This window comes from Pleurodeles waltl, chromosome 1_2, assembly GCF_031143425.1.
Source record: "Pleurodeles waltl isolate 20211129_DDA chromosome 1_2, aPleWal1.hap1.20221129, whole genome shotgun sequence".
NCBI lineage: Eukaryota > Metazoa > Chordata > Amphibia > Caudata > Salamandridae > Pleurodeles > Pleurodeles waltl.
The window spans coordinates 884715362-884743224 of NC_090437.1; the positions used below are offsets into that span (position 1 = coordinate 884715362).

Sequence of the window (27863 nt, forward strand, 5' to 3'; positions counted from 1 at the left end):
GCAGCCCGGTGAAAACCCACCTCCCCGGGGCTACAATGAAAGAGTGAAGGGGTTTGCAACCCGGGGACCACCGCCTCCCAGGGTCTAGATTACGTTGGAGGGGGGCCACACAGCCTCCATTGTGGAGCCAATAATGACCCTGGGGACCGCCACCCTCTAAGGCCGGCTCCTGCTATGTCCCGGGGTGCCCACTGAGTTGACAGCTCCCACCAAGCAAAAGCAAACAAAGTCCGCTTTCTGCCAGTGACGTGAGGAGCCAGCTAGGACTGCGAGGGCCTTGGGGCTCCCCATGCGGTTTTCACTCTCTCCCCCGATTTTCCACCGCCATCCCCCCCTCACACACACACACTCCTGTAATAGGATGGGAGAGAGAGAGAGAGAGAGAGAGATATGCAATTACCTCACAGAGTCAGACGAGCAAGATGTTTGGTATAAATGTTATAATTACGTTTGGAAGCAGAGCAGAACATAGTCACTTCTGACCTAATGGTCAAGGTCAAGTGCTGTCACTCAGTAGGCTGAAGGTTCAAATCCTAGCATCGCTTGGCAGTGTGTTTGTTTATTTACTAGTGTTTTGACTGTTAAACCTTCCTAGTGATGGAACATTCATGTTTCTTTCCAATCACATGTGTGGGTTGAATGTCCTAGGTGTGTCTGGAAGCTTCACAGTAAAGAGTCACCTATGGCCTAAAGGTTAGGGTCACAGACCCTCACACTGAAACTTGAGGGTTCTGCTCCAGGTGTGCTGTGGTTGTTTTCTTTCTTTAATTTCTTTTAAACTTCAAATGTTTAAGGTTCCTACTGAAAGGGGATCACACTCTTTTTAATTGACAAAACATTTTTCTTTTCAATTTGTCCAGAAATATCCAATTCTAAGTATATCATTCACCAAAGCCTAAAAAAATCTTCCGCTCTCTTCAATCTTTCTCCCACTCACACACCCACCCACTCAGACCCTTACACACCCACTCACAGACCCAGTGAAACCCCTCTCACACCCACTGACGGACCCACACAGACACTGACGCACCCACTCACAGACCCACTGAGGCACTGATGCACTCACTCTCACAACCGGACAGACACTGTCGCTGCCACACTCACATCCAGATACACCCTGTCACACCGATTCTCACACCCAGAGAGACAACTCCCAACACGCATAGCCAAAGGCTGTGCGCAGCACAGAGTTGGGTTATTATGGGTTGGCCGCAGGGCCTGGCCGGTGGTTGGATTAACGCAGAGTAATTCAACCCTAATCGTGCCCTAAAGTAACTCTAACTTTCGCCTTCACCATGCACTGTTAACTGCCCCAGAAATTACAGCACTCATGACATCTTTGATAACATCATTGATATTTGCAGTAAAATGTTAGACAAAAACACTGTGCATGGCGGGGGTGCGAGTTATAGTTACCTGGGGGCACGAGTTATAGTTACTTGAGATAACTATAACAGGTAAATTTCTATGGTTTTGTACATTTAAAATGTGAGCCTAACAATAACGTCCCTGTAACCTTTGTTTTTTCCAGTGAATTTCTATGTTTTTAAAAATTCTGTTTCCTAACTATAATGTCCCCGTAACCTTTGGCTTTTTTCAGTGAAAAATAAATAAGTGTGTGTGTGTATATTTAAGTGTGTATATATATGTATATATACATATATATGTATATATATTTATTTAAAAATCTATATAACATTTTATAATTTTAAAATTCACTAAACCTCATTTAAAAATACAGTTAAATTAAAGTTTTTTTGAATATATTTTCAGTTAATTCAACAACTAACATTTAATATATATTACATTAAAATAAATGTTACTGTGGGTACGATTTTATTTTGTAATAATTCTTTACATTTTATTTATAAGCTAAATAAATGTATTTAACTTAATACACATTTAATTTAATAAGTTAATGTGCAGTTAACGTATTTCATTAGTTTGATGTTAATTACAAAAGTAATGTATTTTACATTCATAATTTAAATTAAAATGTTTCATCTTTTTTTCCCAAAGAATAATAAACTTTAAAAATGTTCCCTGTTTTTTCCCCTGGGGACATCCCTGCCACAGTGACTGCGCTCTCCACCTATGTGTGAAAAGTTACTGTTAGTGAATTTACAAGTATTTAATCTGTGGCACAGCTTGTGCTTCAGATAAGACCTACATTTGGTATTCAGCCCTTTTCCTTTCTATGTAGACGTATGCACTTTTTACGTTCTGTGTTGTATGACAGGCCTCTTGGATATCATTTTAGGGTCCTAGATAAATTTGTAGCAAGTATTATGCACTCATTACTTTTGGATTCTTTCTTCTGCCACATCCTCCTTCCCTTTTCCTTGCTACCCCTTTAAACCACACAAGAACATAGTAATGAAGCGACCTGAATTCTTTGTGTGTGTGCTTTTTTTTTTTTTTTTTTTTTTTTGCCATCCAAGCGTTTCCCAAAAAGTTGTGAGGTGACTGGCAAAAGCAATTGTATGGCTTTCTTGTGGGAGTCTGTCCTGATTGCCAAAAGTAGCTAATTTCTGTTTTGCTCTCATAAGACAAGTCTTTGATTTCATGCATTCTCATTTTTCATGTCTTGTTCATTTTCTGGGTTTCTAAGCACTGTTTATTGTGTTCCTTTATTGCTTGGTACCACCTTGATTTGTCTTGCATCTTTTACGTTAATATTTTTCAAGAGTTATTTTAAGACACTGATATCATTTAAAAGATAATGAAACCAACTAGGTCATCAGTATACCAGATCTGTAAAATCTGCAGATCACTATTATACATTTTATAAGAATGTGTAGAGACAAGGCGCAAGAAAAGGGAAAGTAGCTAGATTGACAGAGGACATAACCGATACAGTGATAGTGTATTGTGTATAAATGATAAGCATGTGGCAATCAGAAGGGTGAATAGGCCAAAAGCGCAGCCCATCAAAGGTAAAATGGTGGAGTTGATGGTTGACCCATGGTCTCTGTATACTATTATTTAAAAAGAAAATGTTTACAAGTGATTGGCCTAGTTTTTGGTTGTTACTTAAAGATATCAACCCAGGTGGATATCGAGTTGAAAAATATTTATATTACTAGGTACATGTTGTCAGACATTTGTTTTAAGGACAGACAAGTAAAGGGAAAAGTGTATGTGGCAGTCAGGACCACCCATTGTGGGCTGGTTCCATGAGTAGGATCTACACATAATATTAAACCCATGAGCACCAAATAAAGTTATGGGAGTGGAAGATACCACGCATGAGGAAATCCTGCAAGATCAAGAAAATGTTTTCAGGGATGAGATGGAAGAGTTGAAAGGGTATGTACATGAGATTAAATTGAAAAAAGGAGCAGTTCCCTCACAACAGAAAGTCAGAGTGCCCATTCAATTAAGAGAGGAGTCAAAAAAATGATTAGGGGATATGCTCGCTAGTGGAGTGATTGAACCCATAGACTGGATTTTTCGTGTAATTATCACGAAAAAAAGTAATGGAAAGTAGAGGATCTGCGTGGACCTTAGAAGTTTAAACCAGGACATTGTGACAGACAAATTTCCATTACCAAATATATATCAATGAACTTGTATTGCTGCTGAAGGGCGCAAAAATTGCTTTCGAAATTAGATTTAAAACATGCATACCACCAGATATGTCTCCATGAAAACTCCCAACCACTAACAACATTCGTCACAGTGGAAGGCACATTTCAGTTCACAAGGATGCAGTTTGGGTTACTATCAGCGGCAAGTGTTTTCCAGAGGATGATGAATTAATTGTTCTGAGGTTTGGACATATACTTGTTTTTGAAGTCAGTGTAGAAAGTCGCAGTGTTGCATTGAAAATGGCATTGGATAAGCTAACTGAGTCAGGCATGACACTACGCAAAGAGAAATATGAATTCTTGGTAGAAGAGAGAGTATTTGGGACATACCTTATCTGCTGATGGTGTAAAAACGAGAGAGATACATGTTACTTGCTATAAAATCTGTTACCAAGCCCAATGATAAAGATCAGCTATGCTCCTTTCTTGGTTTAATAGAGTTTTACTTAAAAATTGTCAGAAACTTTGCTAACAAAACAGAGAGCTTAAAAAAACATATGCGTAAAGTGGCAACTTTTGTGTGGAATGAAGAGCAACAAGACTGCTTTCAAGAAATAAAAGAAGCGTGTAGAGCTGGCATACTAGTTTCTTTTGATACAAAAAAACATTGTTAGTCGACGTCAGTCCTTCAGGTATAGGAGCAGTTTTATCACAGATGTATGGGTCTTCTGAGAACTTTAGCTTTTGCTCCACGTACGTTAAAAAGTACTGAACGAACGTATGCAGTTTTGAAAAAGAAACCCTAACAGCTTCATGGGGTTTAGAGTACTTTCGTACATACATTTGGGATAGTAATATTGTTCTACGTACAGATCACAAACCACTCATGAACATATTGTCTCCAAGAGGGGCAGGCAACGGTTCGGCCAGACTGGCTAGATTAGCTTCACGTCTACAAGACAATAATTACAGAATTGAACACATTTCTGGGTGGAGAAATGTCCAAGCAGATTGCTTATCTTGAATGGCAGTGGACTGGAGATGTGCGGATGAGCGAGGAGTCATTAATAGTGGTCAAGAGGGTGCAGTGGCCAGTGTGGAAGATGTGATATCTTAGGCGCAAGATGTTGTAAATGAAGCTGAATGGCCAAGAGCTATAGACAATGATGCTGTACTTAAAGGTGCAATGGAACTGATAAGAAAAGTAGGAAGGTGAAAAAGTATCTTACCTGTGGCATTGAGACCATTCTGTAAAATAATTGATTAGCTGTCTGAAGTGGAAGTGAAAGTAGTAATGCGTGGTGACAAAGTAATGCCGTCAACAGAAGTGCGGAAGAGACTATTTGAAATAGCCCATGAGGGACACTTGGGGCAAACCATCGCAAACAAAAGGATGAAAACTGAGTTTTGATGGCCAGCTATGGCTAATAATATTGTACAGTGGGTGGAGAGATGCTCTGAGCGTGAAGAAAGTGAGAAAAGATTGTGAATTGGAGCACAAACAGACTTGGGCAGTATACATGACCCAGGGACACCTTGGCGTAGTGTGTGTATGGATTTTATAGGGCCAATGTCAAATTTAATCTGTGGAAAGAGATTTGCTATGGTATTAGTGGATGTTAATTCCAGGGGGTTTGTGGTGAAAGTTTTACCTGAGATTTCTACAAGAAAAACTATAGGTGTTTTACGTGAAGTGTTCAATGGAGAGGGATTTCCAGTAGTATGGATCACAGATAATAGGATCCAGTTAAAACAAGAGATATGAAGGAATTTTGGGCTTCTTATGGTATAAGGCATTCGTGTACAGCTCTATATAATCCTCAGGCCAATGGAATTGTGTAGAGAGTTAATCGCATGATTAAAGGTGCGTTACAACCAGCAGTAGCTAACAGACTAAGCCGCTCATTATGACTTTGGTGGACGAAAAAGGCTTTCTGCCGAAGTCCCGCGGTTGGGTGGCCACCAGTGCGGTCCCCTTCCCGCGGCCCCTACTAAGAGTTTCCCGCTGGGTCAGCAGGCAGAAACATAGTTTCCACCCGCTGACCCAGCAGGAAACAGCCCACAACATTGACGCCGGCTCATAATAGAGCCGGCTGCAATGTTGCGGTGTGTAGGGTGCACCAGCACCCGTCGTGCTTTTCACTGTCTGCAAAGGCCGGGGCTGGCCATGGGGGCCCCCGCACCCCGTCTCTGCCAGCCTTTACATCGCAATGCTACCGCCATGTAATCGCCGGCGGAGAAGGGACTCATAATCCCCAGGGCAGCGCTGCTTGCAGCACTGCCCTGGCGGATTAGGACCGCCAGCCCCTCCAGTGGAGGTGGTCAGAGCGTGGCACTACCGCCACAGTCGTAATGTGGCTGTCAGACCGCCACATTAGCATCGGTTTGACCGCCACCTCGACCCTGGCAATTTTAAGGCGATGAGGGGTTAAATATGCAAGGTATAATCAGTAATCTCGTTTGGGCATATATGCACCACTGAAAACAGTTACTGGAGAAACTCAGTTCAAGGTGATGAGGGAAAGGAAACATATAACAAAACTTAATCCCCCATGGATACAAAATTTGGTTTTAAGGAAGTAATGTTGAAGACAATTCAGACAGCTTGATGTTAAATCACTGAATAAAAATTGCACAGTTGATCTGGTGAACGTAAAAGCAGAACGAATCAGGAAGGGATTATCAAAGTTTTGTGGTCCATTTGGTGCAAAAAAAAAAAAAAAAGTACATAGGTAGCATGTAGTGTTGAGAAATGGAGAGCGATGGATCTTGAGGAGAGTTGCTAAGTATGTGGAGTATGATGACGTGAGTGGTACGAATGGAGATGAAGGGTGCAGTGGTTACATGTTGATGAGAAATGAAGATGTGATGAAAAGTGGTACTTACTCTGACTGATCACCATCATCCACCGTGATATTGTTAAAGTGGTTTTAATGCCACTTTCAACTGAAGTAACCCAATTGTTAGCAGAATTCCAAGGCCGAGAGGACCTCCTGCTTACCTACGAGAATTTGTGAATATTATTAATTTTCTATTGATGCCCATAAAGTGATATACTCTTCAGTTACCCAGTGTGATCTTCATGTAGGACTTTTGTTTTAGTATATGTTCATTAAGTGTTTATCTTAGTTTTGCAACAAATGAGGATGTGTTGTAAATTATTTACTGTACTGTAAATACGATGTACTTACCTGTTCCTCTAATGTTCAGAATGTCTACCACCGTTGGCATTCTCCTTCCTTTGTTGTCCGATGCTGGGGTTCTATTGACTGGCAGTTGCTGGCTGACTGGTGAAGGGAGCACCGCGTTGAGTTACTTCAAGCTATTCAATAAACAGTTTTAATTCACTATGAAGGTCTTGGAACAAAGTTACTACAGTGTTCCTCTACTGGCTCTTAGTAATAATCTATAAGGAGGTTAGACAGCCCCACACAACCCCTGTGTTTATTGAGAAATCGCAGTAGTCCGTTCTTGCACTTTGTGGAATTCATCCACAAGGATTCCGAGGTTATCACCTGCCTGCCACAAAGACGGGACCCAGTACCAAAGAAGACCCTTTTTGTGGTGGGGAAAATGTGTTGCGTTTTGGTAAGAGAAATGACTGAAGAGAGGATTGCAGCCCTTCTCTCCCTCCCTCTGCTGTTAAAGCAACTAAATGCATGTGTTTGCAAATGCCTATTGGCTAAAAAGTTTAAATCAGATTTGGTTCTAAATATGGGGTGTAGCACAAAGGGCTCGTCCAACCTCAGAATATCACCAGGAAGAAAAGTGCACTCTGGGGCTTGAACAGAATCCCAAGGTAGTGCCCACACTTACAAAACCCATGTGCATTTGGCCGGATCTTGTCTTACTAGAATGAGTCAGTCTCCCTCCGGGATATGGTACATATCAGTAAATTTGGTCCAGAGTTTCCTGGGATCAGTGCAGCTTGATTAACCATTCTAAGTAAGTCCTGAAGTGTTCCAAGTTCACATTTGGTTCACCAAATGAAGACACAGACTGTGGCTTTAAGAATGCAACTCTAGCTTGTGCACAAACAAACATAGGAAGACCTGAAGAGAGAACAAAAATGGAGATTTGTTCGCATTCTAGTACCATTGTGTTTTTTTAGGACCACTAATCACCAGCAAGTTAATTTGTTTCTTCTCTGTTACTAGGGACCGTTCCTCAAACTGCATCTGTTTTTCTGACTCATAGGATTTTTTTAATAACTTCATTTAGTTTTCAGAGACACTGTGCCATAGCTTCTATTATAGGTTGTTTACAGCTGTCTTTAGCATCTTCAGTAGACACTGATATCATTTAAAAGAAAATGAAACTTGATAGGTCACCAGTATACCACAACTGTAAAATCTGCAAATCACCAAAAAACCTCTCTGGTTCTCTGACACCCTCAAAGAATCAAAGAAAACTTGTCGTGCCCTTGAGAAGGCCTGGCGCAAGGACCACACCGCTGACAACATGACCGCCCTCAAGAACGCTACACGCGAACACCACCACCTGATCCGCACTGCCAAAAGGAACTTTTTCACCGACAGACTAGACAAAAACAGCCACAACAGCAGAGAACTCTTCAGCATCGTCAAAGAGTTCTCCAACCCCAGCGCCAGCGCCAACGCCGTCACGCCCTCACAGGATTTGTGCGAATCCCTCGCCACTTTCTTCCATCGCAAGATCAGCGACCTCCACGACAGCTTCGGACACCAGACCCAACCATACACCACTGAACCCGCTTCCCCGGACATCACCCTCAACAACTGGACCCACATCAACACGGAAGAAACCAAATCCATCATGAACTCTATCCACTCCGGCGCCCCTTCGGACCCCTGCCCGCACTTCATCTTTAACAAAGCCGACGACATCATCGCCCCGCACCTCCAGACCGTCATCAACTCTTCTTTTTCTTCTGCTACCTTCCCCGAATGCTGGAAGCACGCTGAAGTCAACGCCCTACTAAAGAAACCTACGGCTGACCCAAGCGACCTGAAAAACTTCCGCCCCATCTCTCTTCTACCTTTCCCAGCCAAGGTAATAGAAAAGACCGTCAACAAACAGCTGACCACCTTCCTGGAAGACAACAACCTGCTCGACCCTTCACAAACCGGATTCCGAACCAACCACAGCACGGAAACCGCCCTCATCTCAGTCACAGACGACATCAGAACCCTGATGGACAACGGTGAAACAGTCGCCCTCATTCTCCTCGACCTCTCGGCTGCCTTTGACACCGTCTGTCACCGCACCCTAATCACCCGCCTACGCTCCACCGGGATCCAAGGCCAGGCCCTGGACTGGATCGCCTCCTTCCTCGCTAACCGCTCCCAAAGAGTTTACCTCCCTCCGTTTCGCTCAGAACCCACCAAGATCATCTGCGGCGTACCTCAAGGCTCATCGCTCAGCCCGACACTCTTCAATGTCTACATGAGCCCCCTCGCCGACATCGTACGCAAGCACGACATCATCATCACCTCCTACGCCGACGACACCCAACTTGTACTCTCCCTCACCAAGGACCCCGCCAGCGCCAAGACCAACCTACAAGAGGGTATGAAGGACGTCGCAGATTGGATGAGGCTCAGCCGCCTAAAGCTGAACTCTGAAAAAACGGAAGTCCTCATCCTCGGCAACACCCCGTCCGCCTGGGACGACTCCTGGTGGCCCACGGCCCTCGGCACCGCACCGACCCCCGCAGACCACGCCCGCAACCTCGGCTTCATCTTGGACCCTCTTCTCACCATGACCAAGCAAGTCAACGCCGTGTCCTCCGCCTGCTTCCTCACTCTCCGCATGCTCCGTAAGATCTTCCGCTGGATCCCCGCCGACACCAGAAAAACCGTGACCCACGCCCTCGTCACGAGCCGCCTGGACTACGGCAACACCCTCTACGCCGGGACCACAGCCAAACTCCAAAACCGCCTGCAACGCATCCAAAACGCCTCGGCCCGCCTCATCCTCGACGTACCCCGCAACAGCCACATCTCCGCACACCTGAGACACCTGCATTGGCTCCCAGTCAGCAAAAGGATCACCTTCCGTCTTCTCACCCACGCACACAAAGCCCTCCACAACAAGGGACCGGAATACCTCAACAGACGCCTCAGCTTCTACGTCCCCACCCGCCCCCTCCGCTCCGCTGACCTCGCACTTGCTGCCGTCCCTCGCACCCGCCGCTCCACGGCGGGTGGGAGATCTTTCTCCTTCCTGGCGGCCAAGACCTGGAACTCCCTCCCCACCAGCCTCAGGACCACCCAGGACCACTCCGCTTTCCGGAGACTCCTAAAGACTTGGCTGTTCGAGCAGCGATAACCCCCCCTTCCCCCCCTAGCGCCTTGAGACCCGCACGGGTGAGTAGCGCGCTTTATAAATGTTAATGATTTGATTTGATTTGATTTGATATATTCACAGATAAATGGTAAATACACATCACCCGCCTATTGCTATAGTGAAACAGGCATCGCTGTTCAGCCCCCTCCCTCACTGTCTCCTTCATTTCATGTAAGTTTTTAACAGAATCCTGCAAAGAATAGAGGATACATTTCTGAAAAGGCTAATAGCCCTCCCACACGCTACCCCCTGGAGTTATTGTACACATGGAATTGTGCCTTCAGTCTATCACAGACCTAATAGAGACCAAATTGCTGTTACTATGGCATTCAGTTTGGACAAAACGAGGCTCAACTAACCCAAGAAATAATTAAGGATTACATGGCATTGGAACAGGCACATAAAATACCATGGTTATCCCAAGTTAGGAAGGGACTACAACTTATTGATGCTAAAGATATGAACTTGTGGGAGAAGCCAGAAAACATCTCACATTATCCTTAAACAGTATTAATACAGCTTGTATGGGGTAATCGAGCCGGCGGCAATGCTGCTGCGCACATGGGGCACCATCACCCTCGTAATGCACAGCAGACAGTGTGCATTACGAGGGTGCTGGCCATTGGAACCCCTGCACTGCCCATGCCAGTTCAGCGCCTCCCTGGCTGATTCCGACCTGCACTGCCGTCAGCCCGTCTGGAACATTGTTCCCAGTGGAGACGACAGTTGTTTGGTGGTCCGACCGCCACACTTTTAATTTGGCGCTCATGACCGCCACCGCGAGTATGGCGGTCTGTTGACTGCCAGACTCATAATGAGACCCTAAATGTATGATGGAATGTTTCTTAATGGTTTATTAATGTAATTAACCAAATAAAGATTTGATTTGATTTAAATGGGAGCCATACTGTTTCAAACTTCTGTATTGTCTTTAATATAGTTGACAACTTCCCCACGGCATATATGTTCAAAATCTTTTCCCACCATATGTATAAATGGGTTAGTCTCTGTTTCCAAAATGTTGCCAATGATAATCTTACTGCTAGCAGAAACTGTGGTAATAATTAGCATATTGGAAACGTTAAAGGGTATATATTTCTCTCACTTGCAACACCTATTGATGTTTAAATTGGATCTAAGGGTAAATATATTACAGCGATGTCTTTTTCCTATTTAGTTGAACATTTATGAGGCGTCTTTATGTGTTCTGTATATGAACATAGAACCACTCCATCCTATTGTAGTTTTCTTACTGTAAAATAAAGATATCTAATGAAGTTTTTGCCATTGATTCTGGGTCTTTATTTGGTCCCGTATTTAACCAATGTTGCATATGGTGCAGCCTATATTTTTTCGGTTGGAGCTAACTAGAAATGTTCCATGCATGTTTCCTTAGCTAGAGGTTCCCCATCAGCATACATTCCCACTAACCTAGGTGGGATGCCATGTTCCACTTCAGGAATCTTTTTTCTGATATTCCGGGAGGAAAGGCAGGATTATTTACTAACAGGGAGAGTGACGAGGGAAATGATGTTGTGTTATGTTTTATTTGTTATAGTATTCCAGTTGAGTCATACATTTGTTACTGATATCAGGTTGATTTCATTAAATTGTCTGCGTCAGTAGGCTTGTTTTATCTCAACACACATCCCCCCCCCAACAGTGCTTTGCATTAAAGTTTGACAGGTTAATCCTGGTCTTAGCTACGCCACATAAATTTAATTTTCTATTTTCGGAAATCCAAGATAGCCTTTGGTGTTTTCTTTTACGTTGTGCTTTAGATATTATGGGTGTTTTGCCTTCCATCATAAAGGTAGCCATTTTGTTTTGTGTTTACACTTTATTTTTTGGGAACTTTAAGGGCAAGTGCTTAGACAATATATAAAGAACGTATACGAGCAATGGACTTTCTGGAACATGGAGTTTACTGAACTACTTAATTGAATGCCTAGCTTCTTGCTAGTGTTCTGAGTCCCATACCATATTGCTTAGGATTTTACTTTGTTTAAAAAAAGAAACTGGTGAATATTCCTACACATAATTTTACTACCTGTATTTTTTTTCAGCTATTTTCCTAAAATTGTAACTGCACTTTTTACACGCTTTACACTTTGGAGGTTCCATTATAAGTGGAGACTTGGCAATATATCAGTCTTCTTGTTTAAGGGCAATTCATCAGTTAGCAAGACACACTTGATTAAAATTAGCATTTTCTCAATGAAAGAGAATTTTGTTTTGAGTCAGATAATTCAGTGTTTTCCCACACATCCAGTGACATTGTCAAAGTTGATACAGAGGTTTCTAGGCTTCACATCACCATGCATTCATATTGTGCCTTTGTCACCCAGGCGCCCATGACTAGTAGGCATAGACACGGAGGCATCAACTCTTCCCCCTTATGCTCCACCACTGCCTCCTCCACCACCATCACAACTTCCTCCTCCTTCACCACTACCCTGTGCACTGGCTCCACTACAGTCAACAGAGGAACCTCCACACTCCTCTTAGGATCCAGGCAGCCCTTTTGGTCATTTTGACCCCTATGACACAACTTTCCAGCCAGGGACCACAGACGACTCTTGGGATGACTATGATGTTTATCCCCCGGGCAACGTAGAACTTGACTGTTGGCCCATTGGGACATCTCAGATGATACCACAGCCTACCCAAAAGGTCATCCAGCAGGCATCCACTTTTCACTAATTGGACTTGCCCATCCTACACTAGGAAGCCGATTCCTTGTTGAGATGTTGTGTAAGTCAGACTGGACAGTACAATTTCTGCTCATGTTAATGGGCCAGCTCAAGTTCACCCCGAAGATATTCAGGGAATGAGTTAAGGCCAGGATAGCATCACCAAGGGTGGAGAACAAGGATAACCCTCCCCAGGTTACCCTCTACATCAGGGGCCATGTCCCACTCAACTCCCTAGTTGTGCACATCGCCCACAAGAGGGCTTCTGCTCCAGCCACAGGCAATGCCCTACCACCCGATAAGGAGAGCAAGAAGAGGGTGTCTAAAGGTACACTTAGGAATTGATACATAATCTGCCCTTTGATGGGGAACACCTATTTGTGTCCCAACTTGATGAGATGCTGAAGAAGATCGAGGACACCAGTGTTCTCAGATCAATGGGTGCCCTTTAAACCCCAGCTTTCAGAGGCTTCTTTTCGTGGCAGTAGCCTCAAGGAGATGGCAGGGCCACCTCCCCCGATCCCACTCACTCACACCAGAGGCAACAGCAGTCTTTCCACCTGCAGGCGGCCAAAGGGCACTCCAGGGGTGCCTTCAGGGGCAATAATATGAAAGGCAAGGAGAAGAATGGCTCTGTCAAAGGAGCTTCCACCTGAAAACACTGACCCGCTAAACGTTCCATTGATCATACATCACCTGTCCGGAGGAGATTGCAGGATCTCTGTCACTGGAAGACATCATATCAGATCAATTGGCACTGGCTGTGGTTTACCACAGCTACAACCTAGAACTTATCACAACACCTCCAAACATCCAACCCTGCACACACATCCTCCTCAGAGAATGTCTCAGTCTTCTAGAGGAAGAGGTCCATGCACTCTCCACAAAGAGACATAGAAATACTGCCTCCACACCATTGGGTAAGGGCGTCTACACTCTACTCCTCATCCCCCAAGAAGGGCAGCTCCCACAATCCATTCTTGGACCTCAGGCCCCTCAATTAATACACCCTGTGGGAACATTTCCACATGACATTCCTGCAGGATGTCATCCCCCTGCTCCAACAGGGTGACTATATAGACCTGATGGACGCCTACTTTCAGAACTCCACCAATCCTACCAACCGATACTACCTATACTTTGTGGTAAGTGGCCATCATTACCAATTCAAAGAGCTTCACTTTGTCTAGCAGTGGTAACTGCCCCTTGAAGGGGTGGGGGCATCCACTTTTTCCCCTACCTCACTATAGGCTAATGAACAGTGCAGGAAGTCAACTACGCCTAACCCCCACTCAATCAGCAATCTCCAATTCTTCATGACCTGGGATCCACTGTAAATGCCACCAAATACCACATACATCTAGGTTCAATCCTTCCTGTTGTCCGTACTCAGTGGACCCACATGCAAAGCCTACCACAACCAGCAGAGGATTTTGGCATTCCAGCAGCTCTTACCTCTTTTTCAGCTGAATCATCAACTCAGTCTGAACTTTCATGCACCACTTGCAACACCATGGTACCCCATGCCTTTCTTCTCTTGCTCGCCCACTTCCTCGAAGACAACTCCATCCTAGACCCCTCTCAATCCGGTTTCAGACGAAACCACAGCACCGAGACCGCACTCCTCGCCGCCACAGATGACATCAGAACTCAAATGGACAACGGCGAAACCTCGGCCCTCATCCTCCTCGACCTATCAGCCGCTTTTGACACAGTCTGCAACAGCACCCTACTGACCCGCCTCCATGAAGCCGGCATCCAAGATAAAGCCCTCAACTGGATCTCATCCTTCCTCTCCGACAGAACCCAGAGAGTCCGACTCTCCCCTTTTCGCTCCAAAGCCACCAACCTCATCTGCGGCGTCCCCCAAGGCTCCTCCCTCAGCCCTACGTTGTTCAACGTCTACATGGCCCCCCTCGCTAAACTGGCCCGCCAACATCACCTCAGCATCATCTCCTACGCCGACGACACCCAGCTCGTCCTCTCCCTGACCAAAGACCCACTCACCGCCAAAACCAACCTCCACGAGGGACTAAAAGCCATCGCCGAGTGGATGAACGACAGCCGCCTGAAGCTCAACTCCGATAAGACGGAAGTCCTCATCCTCGGGCGCACCCCTTCAGCCTGGAACGACTCCTGGTGGCCCACCGACTTCGGACCCCCACCCACCCCAGCCAGCCACGCAAGAAACCTCGGCTTTATCCTGGACTCCGCCCTCACCATGTCCAAACAGGTCAGCGCCGTCTCCTCTTCCTGCTTCAACACCCTTCGAATGCTCCGCAGAATTTTCAAGTGGATCCCAACAGGAACCAGAAAGACGGTGACCCAAGCCCTCGTCAGTAGCAGACTTGACTACGTCAACTCACTCTACACAGGCATCCCAACAAAAGACATCAAACGACTCCAGCGTATCCAAAATGCATCCACCCGCCTGATCCTCGACATACCCCGCCGATGTCACATCTCCCCTCACCTGAAGGACCTCCACTGGCTCCCCGTGGACAAGAGGATCACCTTTAAACTCCTCACCCACGCTCACAAGGCTCTACACAACACCGGACCTACCTACCTCAACTCCAGACTCAACTTTTACGCCCCCACTCGTCAACTCCGCTCTGCCAATCTCGCCCTCGCCATCGTCCCCAGGATCCAGCGCAAGACCTCCGGCGGCAGATCCTTCTCCTTCCTCGCCGCCAAGACCTGGAACTCCCTCCCCACCTCACTACGCCAGACCCAGGACCTCCTCACCTTCAGGAGACTCCTCAAGACCTGGCTCTTTGACCGCTAACAGCTCACCCTCTCCCTCCCCCCCCCTCAGCAAGGCCTACTAGTGCAAGGGGTTCGCCCTTCTCTTCACAAAGTCCTCAGACCATATAGGAAGAAGTTGGCACAGAAACTGAAATAAAAGACAAAGTTTATTAAACCTCATGAGGTGGTACTACAGTTCAAACAGCACCCTTTGGTAATGTTTGAAGTAGCACACTGAACTAAGAGAGCATGGTCCTTTTATACCCACGCAGGGGCTAAAAGAAAGTGGTACAATTATAGAAGCAAGACTTACATACATGTAAGGTCATATGGAAATGCACAGTCGACAGGTAGGAGGGGCTAACAGTTTCAAGGACTAGTTGACACATTACTGTCTGTTACTGATTACTAACAGCTGCAGATCTTACTGGGCATGTGCGAAAGTGGGAGATGCTAAATATAACTTGTCACTAGACAGATTTTCAAGAGTAGTTAACAGAAAGGTAGGACAGAGCACGTGGTGAGCACATGGCAGAGAAAATGGCTGCCATGAATACAAAATGGATTCCGCCAAATGTTCACCATAGTTGCTAAATACAAGATGTCTTCTGCTAATGCTTAATCTAATCGCTATTAAATTAAAACACCAGCAGAATCCTCCATCTTGGTTTGGAGGACAGGTACCAGTAGGGATAGGAATGTGCCCCCTCTCCAAAGGGAGTGGACACAAGGATGGTGTAGCCACCCTCAGGGACAGTAGCCATTGGCTACTGCCCTATGACCCCTGTAACGCTCCTAAATCTTGTATTTAAGGGCTTTCCTGAACCCAACGCACCAGATTCCTGGTGAGCTATATGAAGAAGGAGGACTGCTTAGCTGAAAACCCCAGCAGAGAAGAAGGAAGACAAGTGCTTTGGCCTCAGCCCTACCGGCCCGTCTCCTGCTTCAAAGAACCTGCAAGAAAACCAGCGACACGTCCAGCGGACCCAGCGACCTCTGCCAACTCCAGAGAACTACCCTGCACCCAAAAGGACCAAGAACTCCTGAGGACAGCGGCTCTGTCCCAAAGAAACCTACAGCAAGGGACTCCCACCTCACTCCGGATGCACGAGTCCTGACTCCTGTGCACAAGACGTCCACGGCCCGTGTCCAGGTGGTCCACCCAGCAAATTACAGTCCCCAGGCGATTAAGAGCAAGAGCCCACCCTGGGCTGACCCTTCCAAACCTCCACGATGACGTCTGCAGAGAGAATCCAGAGGACCCCCCTGACCGAGAGCTCCTGGCGAAGATATCCGACGCCTAAAGGACCCCCAGTGCAGCATCGACCAGAAGGGGACCTTCTTCCCTGTCTGACCAGTGGTGTGCCCGAACCCTCCCCCCCCCCCCCCTCCAGACATCGCCTGCAGCCTCTTGAGTCACCCTCGGGGTCCCCCCATAGACCTACAATGGAAACCCGACACCCTGTTTGCACCCTGCACCCAGCCATCCCTGTGCCGCTGGTGGTGTGTGTTTGCTGCCCACTTGTGGCCCCTCCAGTGCTCTTCTAATCCCCCCTGATCTGCCCTCCGAGTCGCAGGTACTTACCTACTGGCTGACCGGATTCCGAGTACCCCCTATCTCCATAGGAGCCCACGTTAACGTGGCTTTCCTTTAATCTCTGCACCAGACCGGCCCCGTGTGGGTGTTTAGGGTTAACTTGAACCCCTAACGACGAACTACCAAAAACCCGGAGATAAGAACTGTAAGTTGAATACTTACCTGTAAAACTGTACAATCTTTTCTTTCCCCAGGAACTGTTGAAATTTGCACAGTGTCCACTTTTAAAATAGCTTTTTGCCATTTTAAAGAAAACTGTATACATTGCTGATTCCATTCAAAGTTCTGATTATAACTATGCAAAGTACCTTACATTTTATGTACGTACCTGCAAACTGAATCTTGTGGTTCTAGAAATAAATTAACAAAACATATTTTTCTATATAAAATCTACTGGTCTGGAGTTAAGTCATTGAGTGTCTGTTTCTTCTGTTGCTTGTGTGTGTACAACAAATGCTTAACACTACCCTCTGATAAGCCTAACTGCTCAACCACACCTCCACAAATAGAGCATTAGTATTATCTATTACTGCCTCTGTCAAGCCTCTGGGGAACCCCTGGACTCTGTGCACACTATAGCTCATTTTGATATAGTATAGACAGAGCCAGCTTCCTACAATGCTGCTCTCATTCCTCCTCTCAGTGTAATCTGCGGTCGATAGAGGATAGAATCACTTTTTTCTCTGCCCATCCGACATGCATTAACCTCAGACCACTGGGTCCTGCAGGTTATTGGATGTGGTTACGACCTTCCTATTCTCTAATCCCACCCACCCTACCCCCATTCATACTATTTTTGGTTACACTTTGGGATAACGTGCTTTCCTTCTTGACAAAGAGGTGCAGTCATTGCGGGCCAAAGTGGCAACAGAGAATCGCCGAGGAAGCTACTCCTGTTAATTCATAAAAATGCAGGGCTCAGGACGATTTTGGACCTTTGGTTCCTGATCACCTTCCTTTGAAAGGGAAATTTTAAGGTGTTGACTGTGGTTCTGATCCTCTCCACCATAGATCCTGGAGATTGGATGGTGTCCTTGGACTTGGAGGGCACATACTTTCATGTACTGTTCCTTTCAACTCACTGGAGTGTTCTCTGCTTTGTTGTGGGGTTCATAGTCCTGCTTTTAGGCACCATCTTTGTCCTTTTGGTATTTACATTGATCGCTGTGATTGCGGCCCATCTTCGTAGGTCGAGGATACACATATTCCTGTACCTCGAAGATCCGTTGCTATGGACGACTTGCTGAGGCCTGGAGATGTCTCTTGGACAGTATCTGTGTTTCTGAAGAGGGGGCCAAGGCCTTTTAGTGGTGGCTGAAGGATGTCAATCTTTCTTGCTCCAAACTCTTCTCCTTACCCCAGAGAGAGCTGAATGGTGACAGACTTGTGGTTGGGAACATCTCAAGGACGACAAGGCTATTATGGGCCTCTGGTCTCCACATTAATCAATTAAAGGCAGCACATTAAACTCCAGGAGTTATGTGCCATGCATTTGTCCCTCTAGGCTTTCTCCCCACCATCAAAGGCAAGCCTGCCTGGCCAAGACGATCAGGACAACTCCTATGTGGTACTGCAACAAGCAGGGTGGTGTGGGGTCATGGGTACTAGTCCAGGAAGTGCTGAGACTCTGGCCTTGGCTGGACCTTCAAGAGATATCTATTCTAGTCAGTAACCTGGTGATGTCCCTCAGCATCATAGCAGACAAGCTCAGCAGGCATCCTCCGGCCAACCACGAGTCACATATAGGTCCTGAAGTTGTTAAGGGTGTTTTCATTCAGTAGGGCGTGCATTGCTGCCTTTGTTTGATCTTTTTGCCAACTGTGGAGCGCGCACAGCTATGTACCTTTTGCAGTCTCAACTTTCTTCCTCAAAGTTCCTTGGGAGATGTTTACTGCCTTCAGTAAGATTCCAATCTCTTGTATGGATTTTCCCCTTTGCTGATACTTCCTTGAATCCTAAGGAAAGTCAGATGAGACCAAGTTTATTTCACTTTGACTGGGGCTCGAAGAGCTAGGCAATCTGAGCTGCTGAGCCTCAGCATTTGCCCTCTGCAAGTCTTCCACTTCAGGATGACAAGCTGTCTCGCAGTAGGGCTGGTGTCTTCATTCAAATCTCGACAGACTACACCTACCTCCTTAGATGGAGAAAGAGGGGAACCGACTGAGTGATTTTGACTTACCTTCAGTGGTGGTGAATGCCATCTTGAATATTTACTGGCCACCCACCAAGTCAAACATTGCTTCTTGTGGGCAAGTTTGTGGCCTGGTAGGAGCACCGGCTGGGCAGTAAGCTTAAAGCAAATTTATCTGAAGTACTTCCATTTATGTTTTTTTATCTTTGGCCTGGCACAGCCCTGTCATGAGCGCTGTTTGTTTGCCCTCTCCGCCTTTTGAACATTTGTCCGATCAGGTCTGTCTGATCAGCTCTCTCCCGCTGACGCGTTTTTAAAAGCCTTTACATATGTTTACATATGTTTCCTCCTACACTTTTTTTTATTGTGTTGCAGTGAGACCTTGATGTGAAGTCACCAGTCCTCTGTACTGGATTCCTTTTGCTGTACTTGTACTGCTCCCATAAATCAAGACAAGGAAGCAAACTTAATTTTTGGCATCCAATTTCATATTCTTTCACAATTCAGAGTGTTTTAGCATTTTCAATTTTTAGTTTTGCTTTTTATGTATGCATAAATTATTAATCTGCTACAATTTAATTTTCTAATAGCTGCAGACGCGCTAAGTAGGCTTTTGGGTCCACGAACCACAGTTTAAGAATATTTAAGATATTAAACTTTTACACAGGAGCATCGCTTCCGGAGGGTTTTTTGTGGTATGAGTCACCCTAAATAAATGCATTCTTGGCATTAGAATTGGGTCTGGAGGCAGTGATTCGGGTGTACTATGCCTTCGTTGTTTTTTCTCGTCATCTTCGTTTGACTAAAAGGTTTTAATTTGTTATTATAATTTTTTTTAATCAGGAACTTCGACAGGGGCCTGCCTAATGCAAATCATTATTGAACATGTTCCCTCATTGGAACATTGGAACTCAAACCTTGGTCACCTCTCTATCCTTCAGCATACTGTTTTATTAGCTGGGGAATTTATGATTCACACCCCTCGAATCTCACTGATTAAGAGTGCCTGCGTTTACCAGGTACACCTAACTCAGGTAGGGCAGTATTGTATACTTTTGGTGATGAGATTTTGCAGAAGTAGCCTAAAAATACAGTGTTTGCCAGTATCTCACACGGCTTTTTTATGAGATGGCATACTTAGAAATGTGGCTGTCACACGAGATACCAAAAGGAGGCTGGTATGAGTATAAAATGTTTCTCTCCACTGTTTTTACTGTACCAACAATATTTTTCTACTTCAGAAATTCTCCTGCATGACAAAAGTCTGCAAAAGCACACAGTGCGAAATTTCAAGAAATTTCGCACAGAGTGAAATTTGCTTATTTTTTTGTGTTTTAAGATTTAACAAGTATTACTATATTTCTGCTTGGTCCTACATATGACCATATCTTTATTGAGTGAATTGACACACTAAATAAATGAAAATCCATTTTTATTAGTGTTCTAAGGTGTCTTTCTGGCTGCATGAAGTCCTGTGTAACAAGAAATATAAATACACAGATATGTTTATAAAAGAGTTAGATATATTTTTTAATATTTGATAATCACATTTATTGGGGTAATTGAGCTTAAAATTGACTAAAAGTGACATCTTTTTTAGTACATGGTGGATTTATTGGGTATTAACTCATTTGAGTCCTGCTTCTTGTTCAGCTGGTCAAACCGCAGACCAATCAAATCACAATAGTGCTTCCCTTAAACCATTCAAAACAAAAGGTGGATATTTTCTGCAGTAAAGAGCTGTAGACTCAAAAGTTTACCGTAGTAAGCAAGAGGCTTTGTTGTTGATTACCACTCTTGCAACTCTTGGGGGCACACATTTTGCACTGTGAGGATCCTTCTTTGGCCATTTTCGGGGCGTTGTATATTGTAGGCCTGACTTATTCATTTTGAAAAGCTTGTTAAAGACGCTAGACCTTAAAAGTGGTGTTGTTATTACACCATTTAAAGCCTGTAAACATACTTTGTTTCCTAAAATCTCACAGATTACCTAGTAGGCAAGGGGTTTGGTGTTGCTTACCTCCCAGGTTATAGACCTTGGGGTAGACTATTTGCAATACAGATGTCCTGACAGATTTAGTTGTCAGTAAGATTCTTCTAATGAACTATATTAATAAAAAAAATACATATGTAATACTTTAGAATAGTGGTCGCCAGAGGTGTGGTTATGTTTGAGAAAGCGTTCCCCCATTGACAGGCATTTCTTTGTTTGCCTATAACTTTTGATTCCAGGGACGGATTTGCACAAAGCTTGCCAGGCTACTTTCTCTAACAGCTCAGTTTCGGAATGCCAAGTTGCGTTATGCTGCATCTAGGGGAACAAAGTTAAGGGTTTAGTGAAAAAAGAGTTTTTTTTATTTTTATTTGAGCTCACCTATGAACTTTTATTCAGATCCACAGCCTGAATTGTTGTACACCAAACTTCTCTCCCTCTCTCTCCCGGCATGGCCTGCTTCCACCTCCGGGAGCAGGCAGTGTGCGGAAAGTGCATCATTCCACTTCAGCCATTGCCTGTACTACCTGTTGAGTGATGACATTTTCCTAGATCACATGTTCACATCCACCTGAAAATGAGTGCGCATAAGTACTAGGGCTGGTGAGCCACTGCTTTAGTTTTTCCGATTTATTTTTTTCCTTTTATCGATTACCCTTTGATTTGTTTTTGTCTTTGTTTTTTTTACTATTGTTTACAGCATCCTGCAGCTCGCCAGACAACGCTTCCAGACTTCTCTTTTCCCCCCTCCTTTCATTTGTGTGTTGCAGCCATCTTTGAATCTTATAGTCCAGAGGATATCATTGTTTCACTGTTCTGTTAAGAAGCAGAATGATTTCATGGATCGTTACGAAGATCCACTATAGAACATCATTCCAAGGTGCCTGCCCAGAACGTTTTTTTGACTGAGCAGCTGTTTTGGTATGATGTAATTCATAGCTTATACATGTTTTATCGCTCCAAAATGGGCAGCACTTTGCTTATAAATGTGGCTATATTGGAACTTCAATAATACCATTGCATCCGCTGATGTGTATAATTGTATTATTTATTGCAAGCATACACCCTACATGTAAGGCGGAACACGTTTCCTTTTTATACTTTGAATTTATCTTGCATATATTTAATTGTAAATACTTGTTGAGTTTTTTACTTTTATTGTAGCTGGGCAAGTGTGTTAATTCAAGATTAAATGAGAGGGTGAATAATTAGATGCATTAGTGCAAGGATGAGTAAACAAGTGCCTGCTAATCTGATATATATATATATATATATATATGTATATATATATATATATATAGAGAGAGAGATATATATATATATATATATATATATATATATATATATATATATATATATATTATACATTTTTATGTGGGTGGGTGTTTATATATATCCTTCACAGTAGAACCCGGGCACACCAGTAAATGAAAATTCGGCAATTTTTATTCAACTAATAATGTGCATTTCATGGCGCATGGAATGGTCAACGGGATTCAGTCTTCATCTCGAGATATATGTATATGGAACCATGACAAGACACTAACTTAGTTTTTGTTCTTTATATTTTCAGTACATCAGCAGAAAACTAGAAGAATTTTATGGAATTGAATGTTCTGCAAAGGATGTGTTAAATTTAGATTCCAGCACAGAAAACAAGTTTAGTCGACATTTAATATTTTTGCTGCAAAATGCAGCATTTAAAGATAACATTCATGCTGGTAAGTTGATATCTGGTTTGACAACTCAGCTGTCTGTCAGAGCTTTTGCCACTGATCTTCTGAAAAGTTTCAGGGAATTATTTTTCTCTCTCCATGTGGTCCTATTATTGGTGTACTCTTCTGTCTCTGAGTTTTTCCTATGCAAAGCATCAGAGACCTTTATATTTGAAACTTCAATAAATCATTCCATCCTCTGTTACAAATAGTTTCTGATGGATACAGCTACCTGTGGATTCCTCACCTTATGAATTCTCCCAATGTGCCAGCATTCGACGGAAAATCTTATTCCCAGCTCTCGACGTCGACGAGGATGTCACAATTGCACAGCTCCACACGACTCTGTCTGACATCACCGTGCCAATAAAAGGTCCTGGCCGGCATGCTGACATCCGTTCCCCTATGAATTCTCCCAATGTGCCAGCATTCGACGGAAAATCTTATTCCCAGCTCTCGACGTCGACGAGGATGTCACAATTGCACAGCTCCACACGACTCTGTCTGACATCACCGTGCCAATAAAAGGTCCTGGCCGGCATGCTGACATCCGTTCCCCTTTTTCTGTGCCCTTGACGCTAACGGTTTTCTCCTAGCTCTTGCTACTGTTGAAGGTGTTCCATCTTGTTTCTGGTTACAATGGCTCCTCCTAGGAAGTCTGGGTTTAAGCCTTGTCGATTGTGCGGGGGTTGCATGTCGGTTACCGACCCTCATGATGATTGCCTTTGGTGTTTAAGCTCTGAGCATGACGTTAAGGAGTGTGTATCCTGCCAGAGCATGAATCCAAAGGTGCTGAAGGAGAGAGAAGCCAAACTCTTTTTGGCTAAGGCGAAGAAAGGACATAAGAGCCATCATAGATCATCTTCTCACACTTTGTCGAAGAAGCATAAGAAGCGACGTTGTCACGACGCTCGGCGTCTTTCGGCTCGGAGCTGTTCAAGGTCCACGTCTCCATCTAGACGGCGTCGTGCGACGTGAGTGGTTAGTCCTACTGTGACTCCACAGCCTCAAAGCCCTCAGGCTTTTCCGGCACCGTCGGTCTTGGAGGTGGTCGCGCCTCCAGAGAGTCCTCGCTATTCACCTGCAGCACACGATTCGGATGCTCAACCGGCACAAGTGCCGCATGGAGACCAGCGGTATCCTGCCTTCCCGGTTCCGGCAGTGGATCTGGCGGCATTTTTAAATGCCATGTTTAGTATGTTTAATGCTATGGCCCCTGCTGGTGCACCGGCTGGTCCCACGGGTCCTTTGGCATTTATCTTGGGCTCCCCGGCTTCTTACAAGGCGGCGCCGTTTATGCCCTTTTATCTGGCTGAGGTTGCCGGTTCGGCACCGATAACATTGCCTCAAAGACCTGCGGCGCCGATGACATCACCGTATCAGTTGACGCTGATGACGGAGCCTCAGGTGACCACTGCTGGAGGAAGGAGAGATTGCGGAGCCCTTAGGGGAATATCAAGGACTTGACTCAGCCAGTGGGCTAGACACTTCCCCGGAATGGGACCTTTCTTCTCCAGAGGAGTTTACGGAGGAAGCGGCCTCTTTCCATACTGTGGTCAGGAAGGCGGCCCATTTTTTGGATCTTCCGTTGCCTGCTGCGGGGATCTAAACTAATATTCTAACTGAGGTCCTGCATCCTTCTTCGGCTTCAGCCGAACCATTGCTCCCATTTAATGATGCTCTTACAGAGCTTATCTTAGAGGTATGGAGGAAGCCTGTGTCGTCCCTAGCTGTCAACAGATCTGTGGCAAGGAGGTATAGGGTGGCTCCTGGGGATCCGGGATTTTTGTAAAAACATCCTACCCCGGGGAGTCTAGTTGTTCAGGCCTCATGTTCCACACGGTCTGCACCAGGCTCCTTCTCTGTGATTCCGTCGGACAGGGAGTCAAAGAGGATGGAGCAGTCGGTGCAGAAGACTTTTTCTTCCTGTAGTATGGCCTTCAAAGCAGCAAACATTACTTGTGTATTAGGTAGATATGTGAACGCCCTGATGGACACAGCTAAGGCTATGGTTCCAGACTTGCCGCAGGAGATGCAAGGACAATTTGAAGAACTCCTGTCAGATGCTCAGGAGGCAGCTAGACAGATTATCCAGTCTGGTCTGGATTCTACAGATTCGGTGGGCAGGGCGATGGGTACCTCTGTCGCTACCAGGAGGCATGCGTGGTTGAGGTCCTCTGGCTTTTCTTTGGATGCCCAGACTACTCTCTTGGACTTGCCTTTTGATGGGGAAAAGCTTTTTGGTGCTAAAGCTGACTCTGCCTTAGAGCGCTTTAAGGACAGTAGGGCCACAGCAAAGTCTTTGGATCTGCAGGCTTCCACTACTACCCCTTTCAGGTCCTTCCGAAGGTTCAGGGGGTTTGGGCGTGGAGCTGTTTACCATGGGAGGCCTCAGTCCACAGTCCAACAGCCTGCCAGTCTCCCATATAGGTCCTTTAGAGTGTGGGGGAGGGTTCGGACAAGAGGGGCCACCCAGCAGCACCCTGCATCATCCTCTTCCTCTGTAGGACAACAGCAAGGGAAGCAGTCCTAGTTTTCTGCCCATTTTCAGCCATACTTCTCCTGTAGGGGGAAGATTTAAGTCTTTTTCTCCGCGAGTGGGAGTTAGTCACATCAGACTCCTGGGTTCTAAACATTGTGAGGAAAGGATATGCTCTTCCTTTTCAGGAGTTTCCCCCTCCCATCCCTCCCTGTCCCTCGTTTTGTTCCGAAGACCATCTCCTGTTGTTGCAGCAGGAGGTTCAAATCCTATTATCAAAAGGTGCAGTGGAGTTGGTTCCAGAGCAGGTAAGGGGCCAGGGTTGTTATTCAAGATATTTTCTGATTCCCAAGAAGGATGGTCGATTGAGACCAATCCTGGCCGTGAGGATTTTGAATTGGTTCCTCAAACAGGAGAAATTCAAGATGCTGACTCTAGCGCAGGTACTTCTGGCGTTTGAACAAAGAGGATTGGATGGTGTCTGTCGACTTGCAGGATGCTTACTTTCATATACCTATACTCAAGACTCACAGGACGTATCTCCAGTTTGTGGTGGGGTCGCAACACTACCAGTTTGCGGTCCTTACGTTTGGTCTTACTTCAGCACCTCGAGTCTTCAAGAAGGTGATGGCGTTTTTGCATTAAGTCTCAGAAGGAAGGGAATATCGGTATTCCCTTACCTGGACGATTGGTTGATCAAAGCCAAGTCTCTGAAGCTTGTGCTGCATCACTCACCTGGAGCCCTCGCAGCGCCTCCTGTTCATAGGGGCAATACTGGATACAGCATTGAATCGAGCCTATCCTCCTCCTCAGCGGATTCAGGACATCCAGGCGTTGATTCTAATGTTTCAAAATGGAGTGGTTGTTCCAGTCCTCAAGGTCCTACGCCTGCTCGGTCTGTTCGCTTCTTGCATTCTGTTGGTCACTCATGCACATTGGCACATGAGGGCTCTTCAAAGGTGCCTCCACAGGCAGTGGTTTCAACACAAAGGGGATCTCAAGGAGTCGATATCGATCTCCAGAGACGACGCAGCGGATCTACGATGGTGGGCTGTGGGCGGCAACCTTTCTCAAGGAAGGCCATTTTCACTACCACCTCCGGTGGCCACGGTCATAACGGATGCTTCCACTCTAGGGTGGGGAGCTCATCGGGGAGACCTTGAGATCAAAGGTCGTTGGTCTCCAGTGGAACAGACTTTTCATATCAATCTGTTAGAATTGTGGGCGATATGTCTGGCTCTCAAGGCCTTCCTCCCATCCCTTCGCGGTCAGTCAGTTCAGGTTCTGACGGACAAAACTACTGTGATGTGGTATATAAACAAGCAGGGAGGAGTGGGGTCGTACCTTCTCTGCAGAGAGGCTCTGCAGCTCTGGTCCTGGCTTCAGGACCATCGGATTTACTTGGTAGCGAATCATCTGGCCGGAGTGCTCAACGTATGTCCGTACACTCTGTCGACATTTCTTGGCTGATCACGAGTGGGGTCTCCATCCGGATCTGGTCCATCACATCTTTCAGATGTGGGGTTCTCCACGGATAGATCTGTTTGCCACTTGGGAGAACGCGCACGGCCCGTCGTTCTGCAGCCTCCAGTATCCGGTGCAAGGAGCTTTGGGGGACGCGTTTCAGATCTCTTGGTGTGACCAGCTGCTTTACGCGTCCTGTCCCCCCAATACCCTTGATTCCTCGGGTTCTGAGGAAGATTCGCCAAGATCGGGCTCAGGTCATTTTAAAAGCTCCGAATTGGCCAAGAAGGGTGTGGTACACGGACCTTCTCCAACTCTCACTGTGCCCTCCGCTCCGTCTCCCTCTCACAGCAGATCTCCTCTCGCAGTTGCAAGGGCAAGTTCTACATGCCCACCTCCAGAGCCTGCACCTACAAGCCTGGAGATTGAATGGGGCAATCTGAGTGCTTTCTCTCTCCCACCAGAGGTAGTGGATGTTATTTTATCAGCCAGGCGACACTCACTAAGACTGTTTATGCCGGCAGGTGGGCAAAATTCGTGGCTTGGTGTGGAGAGAATCAAATTGATCCTTTGAGGGCCCATCTGTCTGATGTTCTGTTGTTTGCATTAGCTTTAGCACAGAAGGGTTGTGCAGTTGCTACTGTTAAAGGCTATTTGGTGGCACTGTCAGCCTTTCTTTGCCTTCTGGATCAACCCTCCTTTTTTAAATCACCAATTGTTATTAGGTTCTTAAAGGGTTTAACTAATACATTTCCTCCCACTCCCTTTCTTATGCCTCAGTGGGATTTGAATCTGGTTTAACTTTTTTAACGGGTTCACCGTTTGAACCCATGCATTCTTGTCCGTTAAGATTTTTAGTTCTTAAGATGGTTTTCCTGATAGCTATTACATCGGCTAGTGTCTGTGAGCTTCAGGCTCTTAGTGTTAAACCTCCCTTTACTTTATTCTTTCCTGATAAAGTGGTGCTGAAAACCAGGGTGGCTTTCCTACCTAAAGTTGTCACTCCTTTTCATATGGGACAGACTATTACCCTTCCATCTTTCTACCCTCCTCCTCACCCCTTGAAGGAGGAAGAGAGGCTCCATCGTTTGGACCCCCAAAGGGCTCTCATTTTTTATATTGAGAGGACAAAGGACTTTCGCTTGGAAGACAAGCTATTTGTGGGATATGTAGGAAAGAGGAAGGG

The 27863-nt window shown here is 45.5% G+C and overlaps 1 protein-coding gene across 2 annotated transcripts in view; it reads left to right on the forward strand.

The window, feature by feature from the left end:
- The window catches only part of PRIMPOL (primase and DNA directed polymerase), a 348310-nt gene that overhangs the window by 105225 nt on the left and 215222 nt on the right, over positions 1-27863 (forward strand). For both annotated transcript variants that reach the window (XM_069199467.1, XM_069199474.1), the window contains exon 5: positions 22593-22740. In XM_069199467.1, the coding sequence (XP_069055568.1) occupies positions 22593-22740 (148 nt within the window). The remainder of the gene's footprint in view (positions 1-22592; positions 22741-27863) is intronic.